Source organism: Xiphophorus couchianus, chromosome 13 (assembly GCF_001444195.1).
Source record: "Xiphophorus couchianus chromosome 13, X_couchianus-1.0, whole genome shotgun sequence".
NCBI classification, from domain to species: domain Eukaryota; kingdom Metazoa; phylum Chordata; class Actinopteri; order Cyprinodontiformes; family Poeciliidae; genus Xiphophorus; species Xiphophorus couchianus.
Window position 1 is genome coordinate 19,943,134 of NC_040240.1, and position 24,416 is coordinate 19,967,549.

Genomic DNA, 24,416 nt, shown 5'->3' on the forward strand with positions numbered 1-24,416 from the left:
CCAACCACAATTAGAGGACTTTACCGGTGACAGCAATTGGTTTTTAATCTTATTTCTTTAAGGTTCAGAAACAAAACTAGAAATAAATACATTTAAGTGATTTATATAAATCAAAATTAGAAGTGATGCAGTCAAACTAAATCACCTTAAAATGTATTAATGAATAGTGACAGTTATGATACTTATTAACCTATAGAAAGACAGTCAGAAACAGAACTACATGTCTCATAAGTAATAATTACAAAGGCATAATCTGAAGCATCAGCAGAGAGTAAAAATCCTCCAAAGTAATCAGAAGATCTTCAGAGAAGTTTTCATGGCCTCTTAATGTGTTTATAATGAACCTGAGATGAGAAAATTAACATTTTACAGTTATTTTCAAACAGTTTTGAACATTAAATTTCATAATTTTGCACAACTTGTCAAAAGAATCTTTGTCAAATCACATTAAACCAGAATTAAAAATAAAAATGAGAAAGATCAGATTATCAGATTACAAACCCAGTTAAGCTTGGCAGATGAAAGGCAAACTCTCGTGGCAGTCTTCATCATCCACCTTCACTTGATCCCGGTCCAAGACAACCTTTCCACAGTGGTTGTTCAGAGGGTCATCAGGAAAGCTGATGTTAAGCTCTGTGGCAAATTTTTTTCCCTTTGACGTCCAGATCCACCCTGAATTGGTTCCAAAGATGGATCTCTCCAGGCCGACCCAGACACCGTTCTGCAGTTCTGCTGCTTTATCTTTCACGATCTTAATCACTGCATCCCGCACTGTTTGGTTGGTGATTTCAACCAAAGTGGAATTTAATGTTTTGCAGAATTGTAAAGCTTCAATCCAAGTTTTGTTGGTCAGAAATATTCCTTTAAAAACAGACAAAAAGATTATTCATATATCTTAATCACTTTTGTTGCATGGAGACATAAGCAGTCAATGAAATGGTAATCTTTGTCCAGAGGGTCTGGGCTCTGCTGATTGGCTAGGTAAAAAGTCTACCAGAGACAATCTGAGTCAAAGGGGGGAAAAACCCAGAGAATCTAATCCTGACACTTTGCCTTCTGCGTGTCATCACAGCAGTACTCCTCCATTAAGCCTTTAACAGCCGTTCTGAGGAGCGTTGGACTGAGAAGCAGGTCATACGATGAGCTCAGCAGATTTCCAGTTCCACCAGGTGTTTGCTAATTGCTGCTGCCGCTAGTCTGGAGGAGCTGAGTGGGTGAGGAATGGGGGAAGGATTAAATGATTGTTCATTTGCAGAACCTCTGCAGAACTTTCTGATATCCTGAAGAAGTTAGACTATTTGAATCAACTGTGTTGGAGCAGAAGCTCAGCTAAACTGTAAGAACTTGAGCTGGACAACCATTCATTAGAGAATTGTTTACCCATTTTTAAAAATATATGTTGCTGTGCATGAAAAAACTCCACAATGTATTGGCAACATATTTTGGAGTTTTTTCAAAATTAATTTCCGTCTAAGCTTTGCGATCACAATAATTTTATGTGGTGAAAATGGAAAATAGATTATGAAATAAAATATTGTGTAACTTTCAGGGTGTCAAACAAAACAAAATCCCTAACCCTACCCTACCCTATCCCTAACCCTAACCCTAACCCCTAACCCTAACGTTTTCCACAGTTGGGTTGCTAATGTAACTTGAAAATGTGAACCAAGATGTAAAATGACAGAATTTAATTTAGAAACATCTCACTTAACTTACTTACTATAGGATCGCTTTGTTTTTCAAAAGCTACTAATGTCAGAGTTGCAGGACAATTTTATCACTTTAAAATACTTACCTGTTTGATTATCAGCACTCCAAAGGTCAAATTTACAGTCAGAACCTTGTAGCTGTAAATTATATGATCCATCAGTTAGTGCAGAGATGGAGTTCTTACTGTGGAAGAAAAATATTTTCTTGAGACCAAGATCAAAAACAATTGTGTAAATATTAGTTTACATTAAACAGAGATGTCCAAACATTTTTGCCACAGTGGCCAAAACTATAAAAATAAAAGTAATGCCAGGCACAAATTTTATCTAAAATTAGATTTAAAAAAAAAAAAATGCAAAAACATGTTTAATAAAAGATGAGCAATTTGTGTTTTGCAGCTTAATAACATTTTAGTTTGTCTCCATCTCTTTTGAAAGGCATCGTCTCAGTGAAAGTAGGATCCCAATTATCATTTTTTAGATTGTATTTGCATTAACCTCCTGGGCTGGTAAACCAAATGCACTTGGGATACAAATCATTCTGTGGGCCACAAATGGACCCCGGGCCACAGCTTAGAGACCACAGATACAGAACTTACTCGTTATCGCAGGAAGGGTGTCCATATTTAATTTTTTTGCAATCTGTGTTGAAGCAATATGTTTCTGGAAATTAAATCACAGAAGGTTGTTAAGGACGTATCTGCACTTTCAAAAACTTCATAAATCTATTTCTTTGAAGTGTGTATGCAGACTTTATTTCTCATAAACATGCAATTTCTGTTATGCTCAGGATGCTGCATGGAACTGTTGGTTATACATTATAGAGTAATTTTCCTATTTAGTAGCTCAAAAATATCAGCAAAGAAAATGTTTCAGTTTACTGAAGGAACAAACCTGGATTGGAGACTTTAAGCTGAAATGTTTTTTTAGGTTTATCTAAACAACTGAAGGACATATTCAAATATCCACCATCTTCCCTGCACTGAAGCTTCCAAATCTTTTCCTTGCAGGTAATTGTCAAAATCGTGGGGCGTCCATTAAGAGTGCAGTTGCTTGTATGCTCAAAATCTTCATCTGCAGCTGCACAGATCAGCAGGGCTTCTGGAAACAACCGAAAACAACCAGATACAGCAAACAAAATGTTTAATTTACAATATGTTTTTCATTTTTCAATTTCCAGTAAGCAAATGGAGAAACTGAGATTGTACAGAAAATGGACGCATACATTAGTTAGTAAAAATAATATAAATTCATGTTCAACATTGGATTATTTGAACACTTACGTAGCAGCAGTGAGAGAAAGATCTGATGCTTCATTGTCTGTAACAAATAAAAGATGAGATTAAGACTAACATGGGAAACGTTCTTTCTAAAACTAAAGTAAAGAAGTCAAATTACTTATGAAGAAAAGGTTTTCATAGCTATGAGCCATAGATTTCACACTGTCAAACTTCATGACATCACTGTCTGTATCAGGTTCCTCTGGTAGTCAAATATCCTCACAGTATATCCTGAACTCTGAACTTATCAAGTCTTATTTGAACGTTGAGGAATCTTCAAAACTATTTATCTTGTTTGTTCCTGTATTGGTAGCATTTAAATTACAGCAAAACTATTGTTACAAATAAAATGTTGAATTTAGTTTTATAAAACATAAAAACTACTGCCTTATTGAAAACAAAGGAATGTTTTCTACATAAAGGATTAATGCAAACACAATTTAGCTAATTCTTTGGTTTCTCATAAATTTACCTTTCTGAAGAGAAGTTGCTGTTTATGTCCAAAATGTGAAAACGACAAGCAGGAGTTTGGATTTTATGAAGCTGCTTTTCCTCCTCCTCTAAACACGCCCACACCTGGACGCTGCTAGACGACAAAAAATAAATAAAATCAGGATCAGGAAAACACCTTTTCACACCCCTGTATTTTTGTAATTTTCTCTTCCTTGTTTGTCCCTTTAGATAAGAATCCCTTGTTTCCAGAAGTCACATTTAAATCCATATTCAACTGAAGTTCAGGTTTTTTTAGGATATGAAGCAAAACAAAATTATACACTTTTACAGAGAGATGAAGGTAGAATTATATTATTTTAGAATCCAAGCTTGTGAGAGATTTTGGTGCTGCGTTTTACAGCTTATCAGGTTTTTTCAGAATATTTTATGGAGATTATATTTTTATCTCCATAATATTTGCATTTCTTTGGCAATTCTTTGTAGTTTAGTTCTCCAGTCAAAAGATAATGGTGACACCAACTGTAATTTTATAAAAACAAAAACTTAAAAGTGAATTGTCTAGATGTGTCTTGAAATTTCTTACTTTTGTATAAAACTTGTTCATAACTCTGACTGTTAGAAACAGACCAGGCTTGTTACCATGGCGATTTCTCTGCTCACATGTCAGAATAAATAATCTGAAGATAAAATGTTTTATTGCTGCCCAGTTCAGAGACGGCTGCACCATTTAAGAAACAAACTTACTGGTTGAATTAAAGTAATTTTAAATCTAAATCTGCAGTTTCATGATTTCCATTCAGATTAACGTCGGGTGCTTTATTGGCCATCAGTTAGTGATATATTAGCTGATAAACATTTGTACAGATAATGGAAAGATTTCTAAACACTTGGTTATATGAATGTATAGAGAAAGATTTCTGGACTTTCTGCCATTTTGCAACTTCCTTTTGTGTAAGATTTTAATTTCCATTTAATTCCAACTTATTACACACATCTTGGTCTATTGACTAATTTGTTTCCTGTGTTTCTTTGGATTTTTACTAATATCTGGTGTGAATTTGATGTACATAGGACCATTAGAAACGGATCTACTGAAGAAAACATTGTTAGGAGTGAGTAAGTGTTTTTGTGCAAAGATATTTTTTGCATCAAATGTTTTTCCATATTGTGGAAATCCTAAAAAGAATAAAATAGCAAACCTGAAAATAATTTAAACAGTAAGAAAAAATGAAAGTAAAACTGACATCAGGCTGGAATCAAAGTTAACTTTCTTTGGCAAATATGGAAAACAAGACAAGCAAACAAGGCTGAGAACCAGGCACAAAAACACAAACAATTATTTAACAGACAAACTCCATTTTGTGTTTTTCTTTTATTTCTGCAGGCCATCAGATCTTATAACTCAGAATTATTTCACAACATTGATGAACTGGATTATTCTTTTCAGTGTTAACAAAATAAGTCATGTACTTATAATTTAATTTAGAGTGCAGTTTGAAATTTTGAAGCAAATGGAATCCATGAAAACTACAAACAGCTGCAGAAAACTTTATTAACAGTTGCTTGTTTCACTTTCATGGTTATCAATGGCATTCATCAAACAGCTGCACCAATATATTTACATATTGACCAGGAAATGATCTGATGAAGGCATGAAAACCAGGAGAAAATTTTCATTTCTTTTTTCTCTGTTCAACAATAACCTGCAAATAGTTTACGTTTTAACAAAAATAATTAAATTAATCATGTCCATAAAATAAAAGAGCATAAAAATATTTTATTTTTTCTGTCAATACAGCAACAAAAATTCTTCATTGCAGTGAAGAATCATTTCTCCATCAGTTTCATCCAATAGTTTGAATATATTCATATTATCATCACATTCAAACTAAGGTACAATGATGTCTGTGTCTAAAAAGTTTGTTCATCAAATATTTGACTGACTGGCCGGTCTGTATTAGTTTAATATTAACTTTTATGTATCAGTGGATCAATGTGTGAACACTGTGTAAGGAAAAATGCGCTGACTCACTTTGCTTATAAGCAAAATCTAGAAGCTGAAAGTAATAAAAATTTAAAATGCAAAGTTTAGTTGGCTTCTCAAGGAATGAAAGTGTTGTAAAACTTGAATGAATATTTAGTAAGCTGTCAGGAATCCGGTGTGTGTGGGGGTGGGGGGTGGGGGGGTGCCTGTGCGTTTGTTTCTAATACCTTGTGGGGACCATTTTCCTGACATATAATACGTTGTGGGGACCCACTGCTGTTTGTGGGGACCGAAGCCTGGGGGGTCGTGTGTGGCTACTCTTCTCCCAGCATCAATACTTTAGATCTCCACCAGGGGGCGTAGCAGAAAGCTGCAGGACTGATATTCTGCAGGTGAATTTCTACACACCTGCATCTCATCTGGCTTGTTACCTGGAGGATTAGAGGAACTGGTTTCCAGTTATTCAAAGCCTCGGTGTTGACCCATGTGGTAAATTCAAGCACCACAGAGCACTCTTTCTCTGCTCCTTCCCCAATCAGCTCCTCCAGACTAGCGGCAGCAGCAGTTAGCAAACACCTGATGGAACCTCACTCTGCTGAGCTCATCATATGATCTCCGTCCAACACTCTTAAGTTGTATACAGCATAATGGAGGAGCATTGTTGCAATTACTTCCTGAAGGTGGAGTGTTGGAAAGAGTAGGAGCTTCTTAAAGAGACGGAGGCCCAATTGTGTTTGTGGCCTCTTTCACAAACAGAGGCCACAATTGCAACTGAAGGTAACATAATTACTTGATTCTGAAATAAAATGTAAATGTGTCTGGAAAATACACCCTACCACTTCTTAAAGAAGTTACCTTTGAATAAATCAGATTAATTTATTCTTAGTAAACATATGTACCACAGGCTTTTAAGGAAGCTGTAATTAAACCTGTACTTAAGAAATCTTCTCTTGATCAAGATGACTAAATACATTACAGACCTGTATCTAATCTTTCTTTCTTATCTAATTCACAGAATGAAACATATTGATGAACTAAACAGTCCAATGTTTTCAAGCTTTTATTTCTCCCTCTGATGCATGAATTATGATCCTTTGTGTCAGAATTTTTTTTCCATTTTTTAAAATTTTTCTTAATGCATAAAAAAGGTAGGAACATTTTTTTGTAAAAATAAATTTTTTTTAATTTTTTTTTTTATGTGATCAATTGTAATTTTGTACAAATACAAAGTTGTTATTTGAAAAATACATCAGTAGTATTGTTCCTTAGGGGTTATCTGATGTCACAATATTTTTTTTACTTGCAAGAGTCGTCTACAGTAGAAGGAGGGACCGGGTCGGTTCTCATGCTTTTTTGTCTGTCGGCCATATTGTATTTAACAAAAATAATTTCTTGCATTTGCAGCTGATGGCCAGTAGTTGATGGTATATTTTATGATGCATTAGTGTCCACTTCAGTGGTCTGTGTGCATTTATAACATAAAAATCCACAGGAAGCACAAGAAAATGGCTTTTAGATAGCTGTCCACTGTAGTGACCACTATGCATGAAAGGGTTAATTGTGATGATTTTCTGCTTACAGCTCATGAAAACATAACATTTAATTTGAGAATATTATTATAAAAGCTCTAGAAATGTTATTACAGAAATGTGGGCTTAATAATAAGCATGTTTAGTGCTTGCTTACAGTTGTTAATTTTAAAAATTGCCTTATATTGGCATAATCCTTGGAGTACTCCGCTTTTGATAACTGCGCATTATGTTTAAGTTAGTAATAAGCTATTCTTAATTTTGTTTGTTGGTTTTTTTATGTTTTTATTTTTATGTTTGTGTGAACCTACACGCCCCGACACTTACAACTTAATTTCCCGACTGTGGCGACAATATTTCTATTATATTCTATATTTTAAAGTGCGGTTCAGACCGTGCTTTTATTTTGAAGGTCATAGTGACGTATTTCCAGCTTGCGTTAGCAAGAAGTTGCGCGCGCATCGTGGAGCAACGGAAGTACATCCCCGGTAGTTTTCAAACACAACAGAAGTATCTAACGCTGAAAATTACCACCACCGGACTCAAAATGTCGGGTTGTTGCGTTTACGGCTGTTCGAACCGGTACTCGCAGGACGGGGTTAAATTCTACCGCATCCCGGGGGGAAACCGGCCGCTTCAGAGCCACCGGAGGCGGCTGTGGCTTCAGGCTATCAATCGGGTGGATTGGACCGAGAAAACTATGAAGAAAGCTCGGGTCTGTGGTGCCCATTTTATATCAGGTAAGGTTATGGGAATATACTTTTAATTCACTAGAAACTCTGGTTGCTCTTATTAAAGAAGGAAATTTATTAGGTTAGCTTAAATTTTGGAAACAGCATGGCTCTCTTTTCCTCCTGTTAGCCGGGTCCCGAGCGGATGCCGTCACGGCTGGAAAAACAGACGGCGAGGCTCAATGACGTCACAGAGATACAGAGTTTAATTCAATAGAAAACACCGTATGAATTTAACAAGAAAACTTCAGAGTACAAAGAAGTACATTCTTTACCTGAGACAAAAGAATTAAAAGAACAAAGGATCCTTTGGAGACAGCTGTTGCTTAAAAGCAGAACAGGGCAGTTGTCTGAATTCTTATTGTTGCGCATTCCCTTTTTCTAGTGAAGGCGTTTCTCTTTGTTAATATATGCAAATAGGGCGTACCTCTGTTTTGACCAACCAAGAGCTACCTTGGAAAAAAACTTAGACCTTCCCCTGAGTTTTAATGACAAATATCAAGAGTCATTTTAGTTATTAAAGTTATAAGTTATTTTCACAAAACCTATCTTGCTCCTCTGCAGTCAGCTTCTCCAAAGATTTGACCCTTTGCTTTATCACAAACAATAATGAGATAGAAGTCTTTTTCAACCTGTAAAACATAACATTTAAATCATTCTCTTTTGATTCCGATATTGTCATAGTTAGTACATTTTCAAATACATTCGATTTACTAGATTAGTACTTGTAGCTTGGGTAATATACTTTAATCTAACACACTATTGCTACCAATATTAAAAAGGTATATCAGAAATTAAACCTTAAGTGTTCCCAAAATTCCTAAGTTGTGATCAACTCCAGATGCAACTCTGAGCTCCTGGGAAACCCCCAACCTCTGACCTGTGAGCCGGGGAAGATATTCTTTATGGCCTACTAATTTAAAGCCTTTCAAGAGCATAGTGTTTTATGGCTGCTCTAAGTTACAGCCTTGCCAGGAGAATGTTTATCTCTGATCGTTTACCTTGCATCAGCTTGTCCAAATAGGAATGTTGATCTACTTAAACGCACATGGCATTAGCTTAACTATATTAAACAATCAAAAATAGCCATATTTCCTTAACACTCTCAACAGCTGTTTGTAAAGCGTCACAATCTACTGGTGCTGCGTCGAGTAATCCAAAAAAATAATTAATTGAGGAACTGGTTCATCAATTTGATTGTGAATTGAAGGGGCAGATATTTAGTGTTACCCTCGTCACATTTTATTGTCTTAGGATATTTTTGCGTGTATGTTTGCAATATGCTTAAGGCTCTCCCCCCTTTTTGTGTTGCAATGAACCCAATTTTCCCACATCTGGCGACATTTTAATTGCTAAATCAAAGATTTGCCCGTAGTAAACACAAATGATCACTTATAATAAACACAGCAGATCCCGTGTTTTAGTTTCTGTGGTTCTAAAGCACAATTTGTGAGGATGAGGTTTTTTTTTAAGGCTATGAAGAATACCTCATCTTTGCTGATGCATTATAAAACGCTGCTACATGGTGGATCAAGCTCACCAAGGTCCCTTTTGAACACAAACATACAGTAACATTTGGGGACCAGAGAATCCCTTGGAATATTGGGAAGGACAGAAAATGTTTTATCCCAACTTCAGTAAATCTGTTGATTCTTTCCTGATAACATCTGCGCTCTATGAAAGCTAATTTTCTATAGCAGATGGAATAATCTCACATCGGAGAAACCGCATGAAGCCAAGCACAATAAAAAAAAGATTATTATTTAAAAGCCAATAGTAACATTTTGTTTCCTGTAACATAAACATGATTAAAGTAACAAAAACCCATTCATATATCAACCCTGTCATCTATTTTATTCCAGTTTTCAGATTAAGAATCATTTGTCTATTCAGTTTAAAGCTTCATACATCAAATTATCATCATCATCATCATGTTTCATCTACTTGATGTCGCAGTGGAGCAAATGAATCATAAGTTGAGCAATTGGATGGAAAGCCTAAGTGCCATTAAATTTGGACATATAATGTTGGCTGGTTGCTAATAAACAAACGTGTGTGTTTTATTTACAGGGGAGGCGTCACTGGACTCGCAAAATCCTGATTTTGTGCCTTCTGTATTTATGTCCACTAAACAAATTCAGAGACCTGGAGCAAAGATGAAAAAGTAAAGATAATTAGTTTGGACTTCTTATTCTTATTTTGTTGGTTTTTTTTCCTCTGCTCCATTGCTATAGTATTTAATGTGCATTGATACAAGCTTTGAAATACTGCTCTGTAGAAAATGTAGATGTAGTTAAAATGTTTATCCACATGAAATCTTACTCTTTATTTTAGGAACCAGAGGAAAAAGGGGAGAGATGACACGGTGCACAAGTCACCAGATCCACCCAGATTTGGCAGTGACACCAACATAGAGCATGGTCCCGGTACAAATACATTTTGTCTTATTACCAACTGATTGTTAGTGATCCTATTACAACTTTTAAACACAATTTATTTTCTGAAAAAGGATAAGACCGAAGGTCTTATTATATATATAGTAGTAATTATATTATATTACTACTACTATATTATATAGTAATTATATTAGGTGGAAAATGAAAACAACAACAACAATAATAATAATAATAATAATACAGACCTTTGGGCACATAAATAACTTAAAAACAACATTATATGTAGGAGAAAACATAAGATACAGAAACCCTTCAGCTGTGAGTTTGACAATGAGGAACAGCAAAAACAAAAACAAGTCTATGATTTTAACTAAAATGTGCAGATTCATCATACTGTGATGATTTAAAAGTGTCTGCCGGAGCTCAAAAGGCCGAAGAACGAGATCGCGGATACAAGCGGCCGAAATGGGTTTTCTCCGTAGGGTGGCTGGGCTCTCCCTTAGAGATAGGGTGAGAAGCTCAGTCATCCGGGAGGGACTCAGAGTAGAGCCGCTGCTCCTTCACATCGAGAGGAGCCAGTTGAGGTGGCTCGGGCATCTGGTCAGGATGCCTCCTGGACGCCTCCCTGGTGAGGTGTTCCGGGCACGTCCCACCGGGAGGAGGCCCCGGGGAAGACCCAGGACACGCTGGAGGGACTATGTCTCTCGGCTGGCCTGGGAACGCCTCGGGATTCCCCCGGAAGAGCTGGAAGAAGTGGCCGGGGAGAGGGAAGTCTGGGCCTCCCTTCTGAAGCTGCTACCCCCGCGACCCGACCTCGGATAAACGGAAGAAGATGGATGGATGGATGGATGGATGGAAAAAGGATAAGAATTAACAGACTGTTTAGTAAAAGTTGTAAACTGCCAGCAGCTTTTGTTTTCACTACCGCTACTCTTGCCTCTCTAGTCTCATACTGTGGTCCAGTTTTCTAATTACTTTACCTTTTAGTGAACTCATCAACTTAGTAATTATATTAGGTGGAATATTTAAAAATTTGCATAGAATAAATCTGTTTTTGTTTTTCTTGTTCAGTGTGTTAACTGGTAGATATTGCCTTGGTTCAGGACAAAGTTCAGGAATGTGAAGGTTGAAAAAGTTTTTTCTTTTTGGTATAGAACTTTTCAGCCACAAGGCATTTCAAAGTGCTTTACATAATAAAGACACAAAAACACAAAGTCATAGAACACACAGACAGCATTACATTTTGTCATCATTACACATCAGATTATTGATTAGTGTTTCAAGATTATGTTTCAAAAGTGACTTTAACCAGGTGGGTTTTTAGTCTAGATTTAAAGGAACTAAGTATTTTGGCTTTTTTGCAGTTTTCTGGAAGTTTGTTCCAGATTCGTGGTGCGTAGAAGCTGAATGCTGCTTCTCCATGTTTAGTTCATTACTATGACATTTCATACGAGAGCTCTGTTCTGTAACTTGTCTGTTTCTGTTTCCCGCAGACGTCCAGCAGCTGATAGGGATGAAAGAGGAGGAGAACTGGAGTCCCAGATCAGACCAGGAGGACCAGAAGTTTTCAGAGATTAAAGAGGAGCAGGAGGAGAAAAACATCACTGAGTTTATATTTGATCCAGTTCCTGTGAAAAGTGAAGATGATGAAGAGAAACCTCAGCTCTCAGAGCTTCATCACAGCCAAACCAAGGAAAACAGAGACTTTTCTGAACCAGAACAATATTTAGAATCAGATGGCAGATATAAAACTTCTGATTCTTCAGAGTCCTCAGAGACGGATGTCAGTGATGGAAACTGGGAGGAGAGCAGTGAAGCTCAGTCAGGTTTGGGGTCTGGAACCAATAACACAGATCCAGTTTGTGAGAAAGACAAAAAGTTACATCGCTGCTCTGAGTGTAGTAAAATATTTAGCTGTAGACAGCATTTGTTAGAACACAACAGGATCCACAGTGGAGAAAAACCATTTAGTTGCTCTGTCTGTGACAAAACCTTTATGTGGAAACCTTCTTTGACTCTACACATGAGGACGCACAATAAGGAAAAAACTTTCAGCTGCTCTGTTTGTGGTAAAACTTTGGCTTCTAAAGCAAACTTTAAAAATCACGCAAAAGTCCACACTCTGCAAAGGCCGTTCAAATGTCCGGTTTGTAATGCAGCTTTTAAATGGAAAAATAATTTAATAGAACATATGAGAATCCACACTGGAGAGAAACGTTACAGCTGTTCTGTCTGTGACCAAACCTTTACATGGAGACGATCTTTGACACAACACATGAAGAAGCACAGCGAAGAAAAACATTTCAGATGCTCTGTTTGTGATGAAACTTTTATTTCGAAAGCTATTTTAAAAAAGCACTCAAAAATACACAAAGAGAAAACTTTTGATTTTTTAAAGTCATCAGAGAAAGATGGCAGTGGTGAAAACTTGGAGGAGAACAGTGAACCTCCGTCAGCTTTGGGGTCTGGGAAGAATAAGACAGATCCAGTTTATAAGAAAGGTAAAAAGTTACATTGCTGCTCTGAGTGCAGTAAAACATTTAGCTGTAGACAATATTTGTTAAAACACAACAGAATCCACACGGGAGAAAAACCATTTAGTTGCTCTGTCTGTGACAAAACCTTTACGTGGAAACCATCTTTGACACTGCACATGAAGAAGCACAGTGAAGAAAAACCTTTCAGATGCTCTGTTTGTGACAAAACATTTACACGGAAACTATCTTTGACACTGCACATAAGGATGCATAGTGAAGAGAAACCTTTCAGCTGCTCTGTTTGTTGTAAAACTTTTGGTTCCAAAGGAAACTTTAAAAATCATGCAAAAGTCCACACTCTGCAAAGGCCTTTCAAATGTCCGGCTTGTAATGCAGCTTTTAAATGGAAAAGCAATTTAATAGAACATATGAGAATCCACACTGGAGAGAAACGTTACAGCTGCTCTGTCTGTGACCAAACCTTTACATGGAGACGATCTCTGACACAACACATGAAGAAGCACAGTGAAGATAAACCTTTCAGCTGCTCTGCTTGTGATGAAACATTTACACAGAAATCATCTTTGACACTGCACATGAAGACGCACAATGATGAAAAACCATTCAGCTGCTCTGTTTGTGGTAAAACTTTTACTTCTAAAGGAAACTGTAAAGATCATGAAAAAGTCCACACTCTGCATAGGCCTTTCAAATGTCTGGCCTGTTATGCAACTTTTAAAAGGAAGAGCAATTTAATAGAACATATGAGAATCCACACTGAAGAGAAACGTTACAGCTGTTCTGTCTGTGACCAAACCTTTACATGGAAACGATCTTTGACACAACACATGAAGAAGCACAGCGAAGAAAAACATTTCAGATGCTCTGTTTGTGATGAAACCTTTATTTCAAAAGCTTATTTAAAAAAGCACTCAAAAATACACAAAGAGAAAACTTTGGATTATTTAAAATCGTCAGAGAAAGATGGCAGTGGTGAAAACTTGGAGGAGAGCAGTGAGCCTCAGTCAGCTTTGGGGTCTGGGAAGAATAAGAGAGATCCAGTTCATAAGAAAGGTAAAAAGTTACATCGCTGCTCTGAGTGCAGTAAAACATTTAGCTGTAGACAATATTTGTTAAAACACAACAGAATCCACACGGGAGAAAAACCATTTAGTTGCTCCAACTGTGACAAAACCTTTACGTGGAAACCATCTTTGACACTGCACATGAAGAAGCACAGTGAAGAAAACCCTTTCAGGTGCTCTGTTTGTGACGAAACATTTACACGGAAACTATCTTTGACACTGCACATGAGGACGCATAGTGAAGAGAAACAAAGTGAAGAGAAACCTTTCAGCTGCTCTGTTTGTAGTAAAACTTTTGGTTCTAAAGCAAACTTTAAAAATCACGCAAAAGTCCACACTCTGCATAGGCCTTTCAAATGTCTGGCCTGTTATGCAACTTTTAAAAGGAAGAGCAATTTAATAGAACATATGAGAAAACACACTGGGGAGAAACGTTACAGCTGTTCTGTCTGTGACCAAACCTTTACATGGAGAAATTGTTTGACCCGACACCTGAAGAAGCACAGTGAAGAAAAACATTTCAGATGCTCTGTTTGTGATGAAACCTTTATTTCACAAGCTAATTTAAAAAAGCACTCTAGAATACACAAAGAGAAAACTTTTGATTCTTTAAAGTCGTCAGAGAAAGATGGCAGTGGTGAAAACTTGGAGAAGCGCAATGAATCTCAGTCAGCTTTGGGGTCTGGGAAGAGTAAGACAGATCCAGTTTATAGGAAAGGTAAAAAGTTGTACCGCTGCTCTAAGTGTAGGAAAATGTTCAGCTGTTTACTTTATTTGGTAGAACACAACAGAATCCACACTGGAGAAAAACCATTTAGTTGCTCTGTCTGTGACGAAACCTTTACATGGAAAACATCTTTGACACTGCACATGAGGATGCATAGTGAAGAGAAACCTTTCAGCTGCTCCGTTTGTGCTAAAACTTTTACTTCAAAAGGAAACTGTAACGATCACTCAAAAGTCCACACTCTTCATAGGCCTTTCAAATGTCAGACTTGTAACTCGGCTTTTAAAAGGAAGAGCAATTTAATAGATCATATGAGAATCCACACTGGAGAGAAACGTTACAGCTGCTCTGTCTGTGACCAAACCTTTACATGGAGACGATCTTTGACACGACACCTGGAGAAGCACAGTGAAGAAAAACCTTTCAGATGCTCTACTAGTGACGAAACTTTTATTTCGAAAGCTAATTTAAAAAAACACTCAAAAATTCACGAAGAGAAAACTTTTGATTCTTTAATGTCCTCAGAGAAAGATGGCAGTGATGAAAACTGGGAGGAGAGCAGTGAACCTGGGTTTGCATGAAATTCAACATAATTAGGTCCAGTTAAAATCAAGATAATCACAAGCAGAGCACCTTCTTTACAAGAGTTTTGTACAATAATGAGGTGTCTTCAGTTGAGATTTATTTTACTAATCCCAGAGGGAAAGTAAATGTAACCCATATTTCACAATTTTCATGAAAGACTTGTACATACTGATGGCTCTGGGCAGGAAGCATCTCATTTATTACTTTTTTTCTGACTCACCACTTTTACTACTATATTAAAATTACAGATGAGTTTGACATGGGTCTTACTAATATTATATAATGCATAATGTAGAAAAAACAACACTAGTTTAAGCCTGTATTTATGTTTAAAATTACTTTTCTTTAAAAGTGATTCGGCCAATGTGTGATCAGTTTATAGAGTCACAGGAAACTGATATCTGTTTAGTGGAAGGAGACGTGTTAAATATGTCCAAAACTTGTTTCATCACAACAGTTCTGCTAAGTGGAGGGAGTTTTCAATGAAGAAGATGACAAACCTAAATCTAGTAACTATCTTTGAATTTAACTTGATTTTTATCAAACTTATTGTTTTTCTTCAGTATGCTGCTGTGAGGTTTTTTTTACTCTAGTTTTATTTTTATGCTTGTATTGCTGTATTTTGAGCTGTGCAATACACTCAGTTTTATGTTTCTAACTAGAATTTGTGTAAGCTTCTGCATTATGTGTGAAAATGGCTAAATAAATGGAAAGTGCAAACTTCATGATGGTGTTTTGATGGCATTGGTCCCTTGCAGGAAGAAGTTTCTGGATTTGAATATCGGTCAGGTGTTTAGTTCTCCCTGTCTGGTTCTCTCTGGGTACTCTGGTTTCCTTCCACAGTCCAGAAGCGTTCATGGCAGGTTATTTTCTCTCTATATTCTGTTATTTATACTGATTTTAGCTTGAAGCTCATGAAAGCAATATTTAAGATGAGAATATTTACATCACACTGAAAAACATTTCAATACAGAAATGTAGACTTAATAAAAACTATGTTTAGCACTTGCTTAAAGGCTGTTATTTTCAAAAAGTGACTAATCTAAGAAATGAGTCGGATAGGAACGCATATTCTAATTTATATCACTGTGGATGCAACTCCTGCGTAGCTAAAAATTGCGGCTCAAAATGAACTTTTATTTTGGAGGCTAATTTCCGATGAGTAGCGTAGCGGAAGTAGTTGTCTCCTAGTAGCAAACGATAGGTGGACAAAAACTTTCGTTTCCTTATTCAATGTGAAATGTTCGTGTTCAGTCAGCTTTCCGGGTATTTATATAGGTATCCTTAAAGCCATTGAGATTTAACGTTAATTATGAAGTTCTGTTTTACTCAAGTTTTTCCTTAATTTCCTCCCAGGTGTGTTAGCTTAGCCTGTTAGCTGGATGCCGACTGGAAAGCAGCGAGTTCAAGACTTCAGCGTTGGAGGAAAGAAACTCAGAGATGGCGGAACCGGTACACAGTGAGTAGATGGACTCTCGGTTTGACGGTCATTATCTTCTGTTTCAACGTTTTTAAAAACGCAACCAACAACGATGCAGGGCAAGGCAAGTTGACTTGTTGAGCACATTTCAGCAACAAGACCACTCAAAGTACTCTACGTGATGAAAACATTAAAAAATGCACTGGCATACTAAAGGAAAGGAAAGTTTCAACAAAGTCTAAAATTTATATTTGTATCATAATGACTTAATAAATAAACAATAGTTATTAATGTAAGTCAGACCCACTGTGTTTAGCCCTTAAAGCTGCAGCATGTAACTTAAAAAAATATGTTTAGTACATATTTGTTTAAACTGTCAGCATGTTGTCATGAGACAGATAATCTGTGAAACGATCCATCTCTTCCTGCCCCCAGTGCTACGATTGCCATCTGAAGAAATGCACCGCTCTCGGTCAAAACAAGGAACCAGAGCCAGTAGGAGGGTCTTAGCGCTGTCAATCATCCTCATATATGCACTACTAAATGTACTAATGGCAGAGAAACAACTTATGGTTCCAGAAAAACTACAAGTTTATCCACCTTTATCGGTGGCCATGCTAACTAGCCTGAACAGTCATGGCAGAATCAGTTGTTGTGAATCAGCTGCAGCATAGCAGGGAGCAAGTGTGCATGAGGATGATTGACAGCGCAAAGACCCTCCTCCTGGCTTGGGGGAAAGCCAGAGAAGCTAAATTTTTTCACAGATTATCTGTCTTATAAAGTAAACTTTACCGACATGATGAGAATTTGATCAAGTATGTAAAAAATATTTCTTGAGAAAGTTACATGCTGTAGCTTTAAATGAATTTTAATTTAGTGTCATATTCAAGCTATTTAAAGGTATCAATGTGTTGGATAAATATTAACATTTATTTATAAGTTTCCTTAAGCAGATTTGTATACATACACTAATGATGTCTGTGACCTCAAAACACTTTGATTAGCAATAAATACCAAAATCAATTGACAGTTCAAACTGTAGGAAGTTACTGTAAAGCTTAACTCAAAAAAAGAAACTCGCATCAGAATCAAAGAAAGTTTGAGAAAAACTTTCTCATAGTTTTTTCTCAAAGTCCTGTAAGCAACAGTAGCGTGGTGTTCACTTAGTCTCCTAACAGATAATGACAATGAAACCAGACCTGTCCAGAAGTAAGTCAGCACCATTGTGAAAAAAGAGTAGGGAACACACAAAGCATCTAAATTAGATGGAAAAAATGTGAAGAATTTGGGAATTAGCAGTAGAATAATTACATGCAAAACTTTAATGTTTCGCTGATGTGAAAAAAAAAACAATTTCACAACAGCTGTGTTTCCGTTAAATAAGAAACGCAATTTAAAATCAGACGTGAACAAGTTTCTTCACACGATCTGATTAAAAAACATACTGTGTCATAATCCTTCATCTACTTCCTGTTATCTTCTCTGTGGTTTGTGCCAGTGGCAGCATCCAGTTGTTGATCGTGTGACGTAAAGTGTTTCCATTGCAGTTTAGCAAAATAATCATCTCATCCAAAAAAAAAGAAAGACATTTGATTGAAAAATTAGCTTTTTTGAAATTGGAGTTTTTCCATTAACCAAATTTAACCTGATAAATTATATGAGTAATGGAAACACAGCATGTGACACTGCCAGTTTCACAAACACTGACTTTGTGTTTCCTGCAGACGTCCAGCAGTTGTTGGAGATCAAAAAGGAGGAGAAGTGGAGTCCGAGACCAGACCAGGAGGACCAGAAGCCTCCGCAGATTAAAGGGGAACAGGAGGAGAATGAAATCACCAGGTTTATATTCAATCCATTTCCTGTGAAAAGTGACGATGATGAAGAGAAACCTCAGCTTCCAGAGCTTCATCACAGCCAAACCAAGGAAAACAGAAAACTTGTTGGACCAAAACCAGATCAAAATTTAGAATCCGGTACTGAAGATACTTCTGATTCTTCGTCAGAGTCCTCTGAGACGGACATCAGTGATGGAAACTGGGACAAGAGCAGTGAAGCTCAGTCAGGTTTGGGGTCTGGAACCAATAACACAGATCCAGTTTGTGAGAAAGGCAAAAAGTTATACCACTGCTCTCAGTGTAGGAAAATATTTGTCCACAGAGGCAATTTGTTAGAACACAGAAGAATCCACACTGGAGACAATCTTTACCACTGCTCAGTTTGTAACAAATCTTTTCCTTCAAAAACTAATTTAATAGATCACACAAAAGTTCACTCTCAGGATAGACCTTTCAAATGTTCTATCTGTAATGCAGCTTTTAAAAGGAAGAACAATTTAAGACAACATTTGATAATCCACACTGGAGAGAAACCCCACAGCTGCTCCATCTGTAGCAAAACATTTGCTTTTGAGGGAAACTTAAAACAACACATGATAATTCACACAAAGAAAAGACCTTACACATGTTCTGTCTGTAGTGCAGATTTTAAAAGTAAAAACGCATTACGAGGACACACAAAAATCCACAAAGAGGAGAAACCGTTCAGCTGTTCGCTCTGCAGCCGAAGCTTCCGCCGTACGTCATATCTAACTGCTCACATGAAAAGTCATTCTGAAGAAAAACCTCACACCTGCTCTGTCTGTGAGGCAGCTTTCAAGAGGAGACGTGGTTTAATGGAACATAAACGAATCCATGGTGATGAGAAACCTTACATCTGCTCTGTTTGTAAGAGAGCTTTCTTGAAGAAACACACTTTAGTAGAACACACAAGAATCCATTCTGGAGAAAAACCTTTCAGCTGTTCGGTCTGTAAGAAGAAGTTCAAGTGGAGAAACACATTAAAGAAACACTCAAGATACCATAAGGATGAATAACTACCAATTGTACAGACTGGTCAAATCTTCAGCCACTTTCACAATTACTTTAAAAGGGCAATGTTATGTATTTTCAGACACATTCTTTCTGACATTTTTTTTGTATTTCTGCTCTATGTATAAAAACTTCTAAATAAAGTAAATTTGCTCCTGGCTTTGAAACCTGGCGAGATGTTTATTTTGCATGTTCTTCCTGTCTGTGTGGGTTCTCTCTGAGTACAGTACTACGGTTTCCTCTAACAGTCCAAAAACATTCACGTTAGGTTAATTGATTTCTTTAAGTTGCCCTTAGTAGAAAGTTTTTGTGTTTGCTGTGCTGTAATGACCTGCTAACCTCTCCAGGGTGAACTTCTCTCTTCCAATTTCCACTGGAGTGACTGAAGGTCCCCGTATGTCAGGGGTAACAGAAAAAGGATGGGTGAATCCTGAGCAAAATATTTGTCACCAGGATGAGAAAACAGACATTCTGTCACAATGAAATAGAAATATGTTATCTGGTAACAGCTTAAAATTTGCGCTGTTAATTTTAAAAAGAAACTGCCTGCTGGTTTTGATGATGCTGATTCCTCTCATTTACATATATTGGTTTATTAGTTGCTTCAACACATTCAGTAAATTAGAATATTTCTGAAGTGTGTTTGAGTAACTTAATTCAAAGAATGAATCACAATAGCGTCTGTAATCAGAACTGACTATAATAATAATAATGGTGGAAGTGGGTTGCGGTTTAAGAGAGAAATTCAAATGATTGACTTTAAATTCATTACATAGATGAATTTAAGACAGATTTCTTTTCAAGCCTTTATTTCTTACAGTTTACAGCTAATCCAAAATTTAAGATGAGATTATGTCACCAGACCAATAAAAACATTTTAGAGCAGAAATGTGGGCTAAATAAAAAAATATGTTTTATTCTTGCTTAAAGGTTATTTCCAAAAAAATATCTAACAAATGAGCATCATCTGAATGCATATTTTAATTTACTGAATACAAATGTAACTGCTGCTACAGTTTAGCTTTAATGAGCGGTTAAGATCGAGCTTTTATTTTGAAATTCAATGTGACCCGACGAATAGCGGAAGTAGTTGTCGCCTAGCAGCAAAAGCTAGGCGAAAACAAAGTTTAGTTCATTTTTGAAGCTAACATGTCTCCGTTCAGTCGGCTTTCTGAGTATTTTGTTACTGGATTTCCTCCCGTTAGTTTCAGTTTAGCTCGTTAGCCAGAAGCAGGCAGGAAAACAGCGAGTCAGAGTCTGGTTGATGTAGAACCGACTGGTTCTGATGTCTGAGGAGAGACGCTTTTATGTTTTTATTTTATAAAAACCTCAGAAGGTCTCAGCGTTAGAGAGAAGACAACTACCAGAGATGGTGGATCCAGCACATGGTGAGAAGACAGACTCTCAGTTTTATTGTGATTATCTGTTCTTTAACATTTAACTAGCAACCAGACAGGGGAGGGATATTAGTTTGTGAAGCACATTTCATAAGTAAGACAATTCAAAAAATTTTTATTCACTCGATAAAGGTTGTTTCAACGTTGCCTTTTAAAGATCTGTAGTGAAAATTTCTCTCAAGTTTGGTTTACTCCGTTAAAATAAGCTCAATGTTTTTAATTGTCAGAAAATACAGTGTTTTGGGGAGGTACTGTTATTTTTTTCCACACAAAGCTATATAAGCACAAGGTATAAGTATGATTACATTAGTAGTTAGGGCTATAGACACTTTTAATAAAGGTAATTGAGTCTAAGATTGCATTAATATTTAGGCAATCACTTTGAATACTCGAACAGAACTGTAAAACGGAAATGTTAAAATCTCACCGAATATTGACCTTATCAGTATTTAACACTAAGTACATTTAAAAAAAAAAAAATTTAAATCTGAGATGTGATCTAAAAATTGAGAGTAACAGCCTTGTGGACGATACAAACAAACAAGCAAGTGGTTTTGATTAAATTTCAATCATTAGAATTTGACCACAAACCACATTGATTCAACGACATCTTTCCAACATCAGTTAATTGTCTAGAATTAGGTGATTGATGGTTGATCCACCGTTAGCAATCGACCTTAACTAAAAATCAACCTTTTTGACCATAATTCAACATTAAATTAACATCTTTTGCTTTCGGGGTCTGTTCTTGTTGGCTATGCGCTGGTAAAGGAGCCTTGGCTACCTGCTGGTTTTGATGCTAAGCTAACTAAGCTAGCGAGCCTGTACCACAACAAGAAAAATTGTGAAACACAAATATTTCCCAAAAGGTAATGTGTGACAGTAGACAATATATTTTATAAGGTGTTTATCCATTAGAATAACTCGGTATGGAAAAATTTGATCAAATCTAGAGTCTGAAACACCAACACATCCGGATATTCCATCAGGAAATGATGCAAAAGACCCACAAAGTCACAGCCTCAAAACAAACAACTTTATACAAACAGTCAGTGAATCAAGTATCAAGTAGATGATGTGGTTCAATGACTAGCAATGCAAGAAGCTGTGAAATATCTAAATAATAATGAAGATGTAAATAAAGTGTGATCAAATATGTTAATGACATGTGCCATTAATTTAAAATTTCAAGTTCAGGAATTTCAGGCTACAAAAAAGTTGGTGACCATCGCCCTACATTACTGTGACATTCTGTTCTTGTGTTTCCTGCAGACGTCCAGCAGCTGCTGGTGATAAAGAAGGAGACATTGAGTCCCATCCTGGATCAGGAGGACCAGAAGCCTCCACAGATTAAAGAGGAACAGGAGGAGAAGGAGATCGTTAAGTTAATATTCAATCCAGTTCCTGCGAAAAGTGAAGATGATGAAGAGAAACCTCGGCTGCCAGAGCTTCATCACAGCCAAACCAAGGAATATGAAGACACTGTGGATCCAGAACCAGATCAATATTTACAGTCAGAAGAAGAAACATTTGATTCTTGTTCAGAGTCCTCAGAGATGGATGTCAGTGATGGAAACTGGGAGGAGAGCAGTGAAGCTCAGTCAGGTTTGGGATCTGGATCCAATAACAGAGATCTAGTTTGTGAGAAAGGTAAAAAGTTACATCGCTGCTCTGAGTGTAATAAAACATTCAGCTGTAGACAATATTTGATAGAACACAACAGAACCCACACTGGAGAAAAACCGTTTAGTTGCTCCATCTGTGACAAAAGCTTTAGTTTAAAAAAAACCCTGAAAAGACACACAATAACACACTCAAGTGAAAGGCCTTTCAGCTGCTCGGTCTGCAGCCGAAGTTTCAAGTATAAGTCACATCTATCTTCCCACACGATTGGTCATACTGGAGAAAAACCTTACAGCTGTTCTGTTTGTAAGGCAGCTTTCCAAAGAAGACAAAGTTTAGTGGAACACACCAGAATCCACACTGGGGAAAAACCTTACAGCTGCTCTGTTTGTAAGGAGGCTTTCCCAACAAGACAGCGCTTAGTGAACCACACAATGGCACATTCTGGAAAAAAACCTTTCAGCTGCTCCATCTGCGACAGAAGTTTTAGAAGGAAAATATCTTTGACACACCACATGAAGACGCACAGTGAAGAAAAGTCTTTCAGCTGCTCCGTCTGCAGCAAAACTTTTATCTCTCGGGGATGCTTACAAAAACACAAAATCATACATGCAGAGGAACGATCTTACATATGTCCTGTGTGTAAAGCAGGTTTCAAAACTAAAAAAAATTTAGTGGAACACACAAGGATCCACTCTGGGGAACGGCCTTTCAGCTGCTCAGTCTGCGGCCGAAGCTTCAAGTGCAGGTCCTATTTATCCTCTCACATGGTCGGTCATACTGGTGTAAGACCTTACAGTTGCACTGTCTGTAAGATGGCTTTCATGAGAAAACGCAATTTAAAGGAACACACAAGAACCCACACTGGAGAGAAACCTTACAGTTGCTCTGTCTGCATGGCTGTTTTCCTGAGGAAACACACGTTAGTGCAGCATGAAAGAGTTCATACTGGGGAGAAACCTTACAGCTGCTCTGTTTGTAAGAAAACATTCAAGTGGAAAAACACATTCAAGAATCATGTAAGACTGCACACAGATCAGTAACACAGACTGAGGTTAAAGCTTCAGCCAGTCTTTGATATTGGATTTGGAGAATGAAGTGTTCACATTTAAGCTCATCTGTCTCAACATCTCTTTAAAGGAAATAAACCTCACAGGACAACACTGGAACTTAAGCTAAAGAGAAGCTGCATAATGTAACTAGTAACATCATATGTTGTTTATGGAACTAAATATTACACTATTGTCTCGGGATAAAGTTGATTGGTTTGAATTGAATCTTGACCCTGTTCAAGAAGGATTCTTTATAAAAACAAGAAAATTACAGACAACCCACAGCATGCTCTTCATGAGACTTACACAACAACAGATTGTTTTTGGCCCTCCAGCCATCAAAGACTGGACTACAGGAAACAAAAACCTGTATAAGAACTATTAATCTCACAGTGGTTTCTTTTTAGCATCCCGCCGACATCAGGAAGACTATGTGCAGCTTTCTCTTCTACTTCGCTGGCGAAGGGAGGTCTGCCCTGGATATAATAGATATACTGTCTACTGTCTGTGCATCCACTGTATGGATTACAGCCATATTTATAATTATGCTAAAGGAATCTTTGAATTATGGAGGGAAGATGAGTCGATGTCACGCTGCGTCAGTATCCGCTGCACTGTGCAGCAGATTTAATTGCCTCTACTTTTACTTGTATAATTTTGTTTTACATTTTAGTAGTTTTACTTTTCACCATTATTTCATCTTTAACTTAGTTTAGTCAAGTGTGGCTAGTTTAGTAAGTTTTTAAATTAAAGTATTTACATTCTGTGTCAACTTCTGCTTCTGTAAGAAAAGGGCTGAATAAATTAAATGCTTACTTCATGTTGGGGTTGTTGGTACCTTGATTTGAATCCAGGTGTTTAGGTCTCCGTGTCTGTGTGGGTTCTCTCTGGGTACTCTGGTTTTCTTACACAGTCCAAAAACATCCTTGTTAGGCTGTAGGTAGCCTACTTATGTACGGGAATTGCTAAATAAATTAAATTTGCCTACTTTATTGTGTCGTCAATGGTCACTTAGTACTTTGAGTATTACTAAGAAGTTTATTTGAGTAACCTCACAGAATGAAACACATTGCATAGATGACTTAATGTTTTCAAGCTGTT

At 36.9% G+C, this 24,416-nt stretch overlaps 4 protein-coding genes across 5 annotated transcripts; 3 read left to right on the plus strand and 1 right to left on the minus strand.

Annotated features, from left to right (window-relative positions):
* Positions 1-27: 27 nt before the first annotated feature.
* LOC114155677 (regenerating islet-derived protein 3-gamma-like) lies at positions 28-3,575 on the minus strand. Its single transcript, XM_028035673.1, has 7 exons — positions 3,462-3,575; positions 2,993-3,029; positions 2,604-2,810; positions 2,309-2,372; positions 1,796-1,893; positions 502-861; positions 28-344 (listed from the first exon to the last, which is right to left on the minus strand). The coding sequence occupies exons 2-6, from the start codon at positions 3,024-3,026 to the stop codon at positions 506-508; spliced, it is 759 nt and encodes a 252-aa protein (XP_027891474.1). The 5' UTR covers positions 3,027-3,029; positions 3,462-3,575; the 3' UTR covers positions 28-344; positions 502-505.
* Positions 3,576-7,396: 3,821 nt separating this feature from the next.
* On the plus strand, positions 7,397-15,681 carry LOC114155656 (zinc finger protein 721-like). Its single transcript, XM_028035647.1, has 4 exons — positions 7,397-7,695; positions 9,757-9,850; positions 10,021-10,112; positions 11,576-15,681. Exons 1-4 carry the CDS (start codon positions 7,503-7,505, stop codon positions 14,950-14,952), a joined length of 3,756 nt encoding a protein of 1,251 aa, XP_027891448.1. The 5' UTR covers positions 7,397-7,502; the 3' UTR covers positions 14,953-15,681.
* Positions 15,682-16,067: 386 nt separating this feature from the next.
* LOC114155672 (gastrula zinc finger protein XlCGF8.2DB-like) lies at positions 16,068-19,410 on the plus strand. 2 transcript variants are annotated; one of them, XM_028035665.1, is made up of 3 exons: positions 16,068-16,222; positions 16,313-16,415; positions 18,101-19,410. In XM_028035665.1, the coding sequence occupies exons 2-3, from the start codon at positions 16,397-16,399 to the stop codon at positions 19,246-19,248; spliced, it is 1,167 nt and encodes a 388-aa protein (XP_027891466.1). In that variant the 5' UTR covers positions 16,068-16,222; positions 16,313-16,396; the 3' UTR covers positions 19,249-19,410. The 2 variants fall into 2 exon arrangements, with proteins under 2 accessions (XP_027891466.1, XP_027891467.1); XM_028035666.1 differs by having other exon boundaries at positions 16,133-16,234.
* A 926-nt stretch (positions 19,411-20,336) lies between these two features.
* LOC114155663 (zinc finger protein OZF-like) lies at positions 20,337-24,302 on the plus strand. The gene is made up of 2 exons (XM_028035653.1): positions 20,337-20,631; positions 21,913-24,302. Exons 1-2 carry the CDS (start codon positions 20,613-20,615, stop codon positions 23,304-23,306), a joined length of 1,413 nt encoding a protein of 470 aa, XP_027891454.1. The 5' UTR covers positions 20,337-20,612; the 3' UTR covers positions 23,307-24,302.
* Positions 24,303-24,416: the final 114 nt, after the last annotated feature.

What these genes read in the sequence shown, in the direction of transcription:
- LOC114155656 (XM_028035647.1), top strand. Translation starts at nt 7,503, where the DNA reads ATGTCGGGTTGTTGCGTTTACGGCTGTTCGAACCGGTACTCGCAGGAC. An exon ending in CCTGGAGCAAAGATGAAAAA is followed by an intron (nt 9,851 to 10,020) that starts GTAAAGATAATT and finishes TCTTTATTTTAG; the next exon opens with GAACCAGAGGAAAAAGGGGA. An exon ending in CAACATAGAGCATGGTCCCG is followed by an intron (nt 10,113 to 11,575) that starts GTACAAATACAT and finishes TGTTTCCCGCAG; the next exon opens with ACGTCCAGCAGCTGATAGGG.
- LOC114155677 (XM_028035673.1), bottom strand. Translation starts at nt 3,026, where the DNA reads ATGAAGCATCAGATCTTTCTCTCACTGCTGCTAC. An exon ending in GCTTAAAGTCTCCAATCCAG is followed by an intron (nt 2,373 to 2,603) that starts GTTTGTTCCTTC and finishes TTTAATTTCCAG; the next exon opens with AAACATATTGCTTCAACACA. An exon ending in CACCCTTCCTGCGATAACGA is followed by an intron (nt 1,894 to 2,308) that starts GTAAGTTCTGTA and finishes TTTCTTCCACAG; the next exon opens with TAAGAACTCCATCTCTGCAC.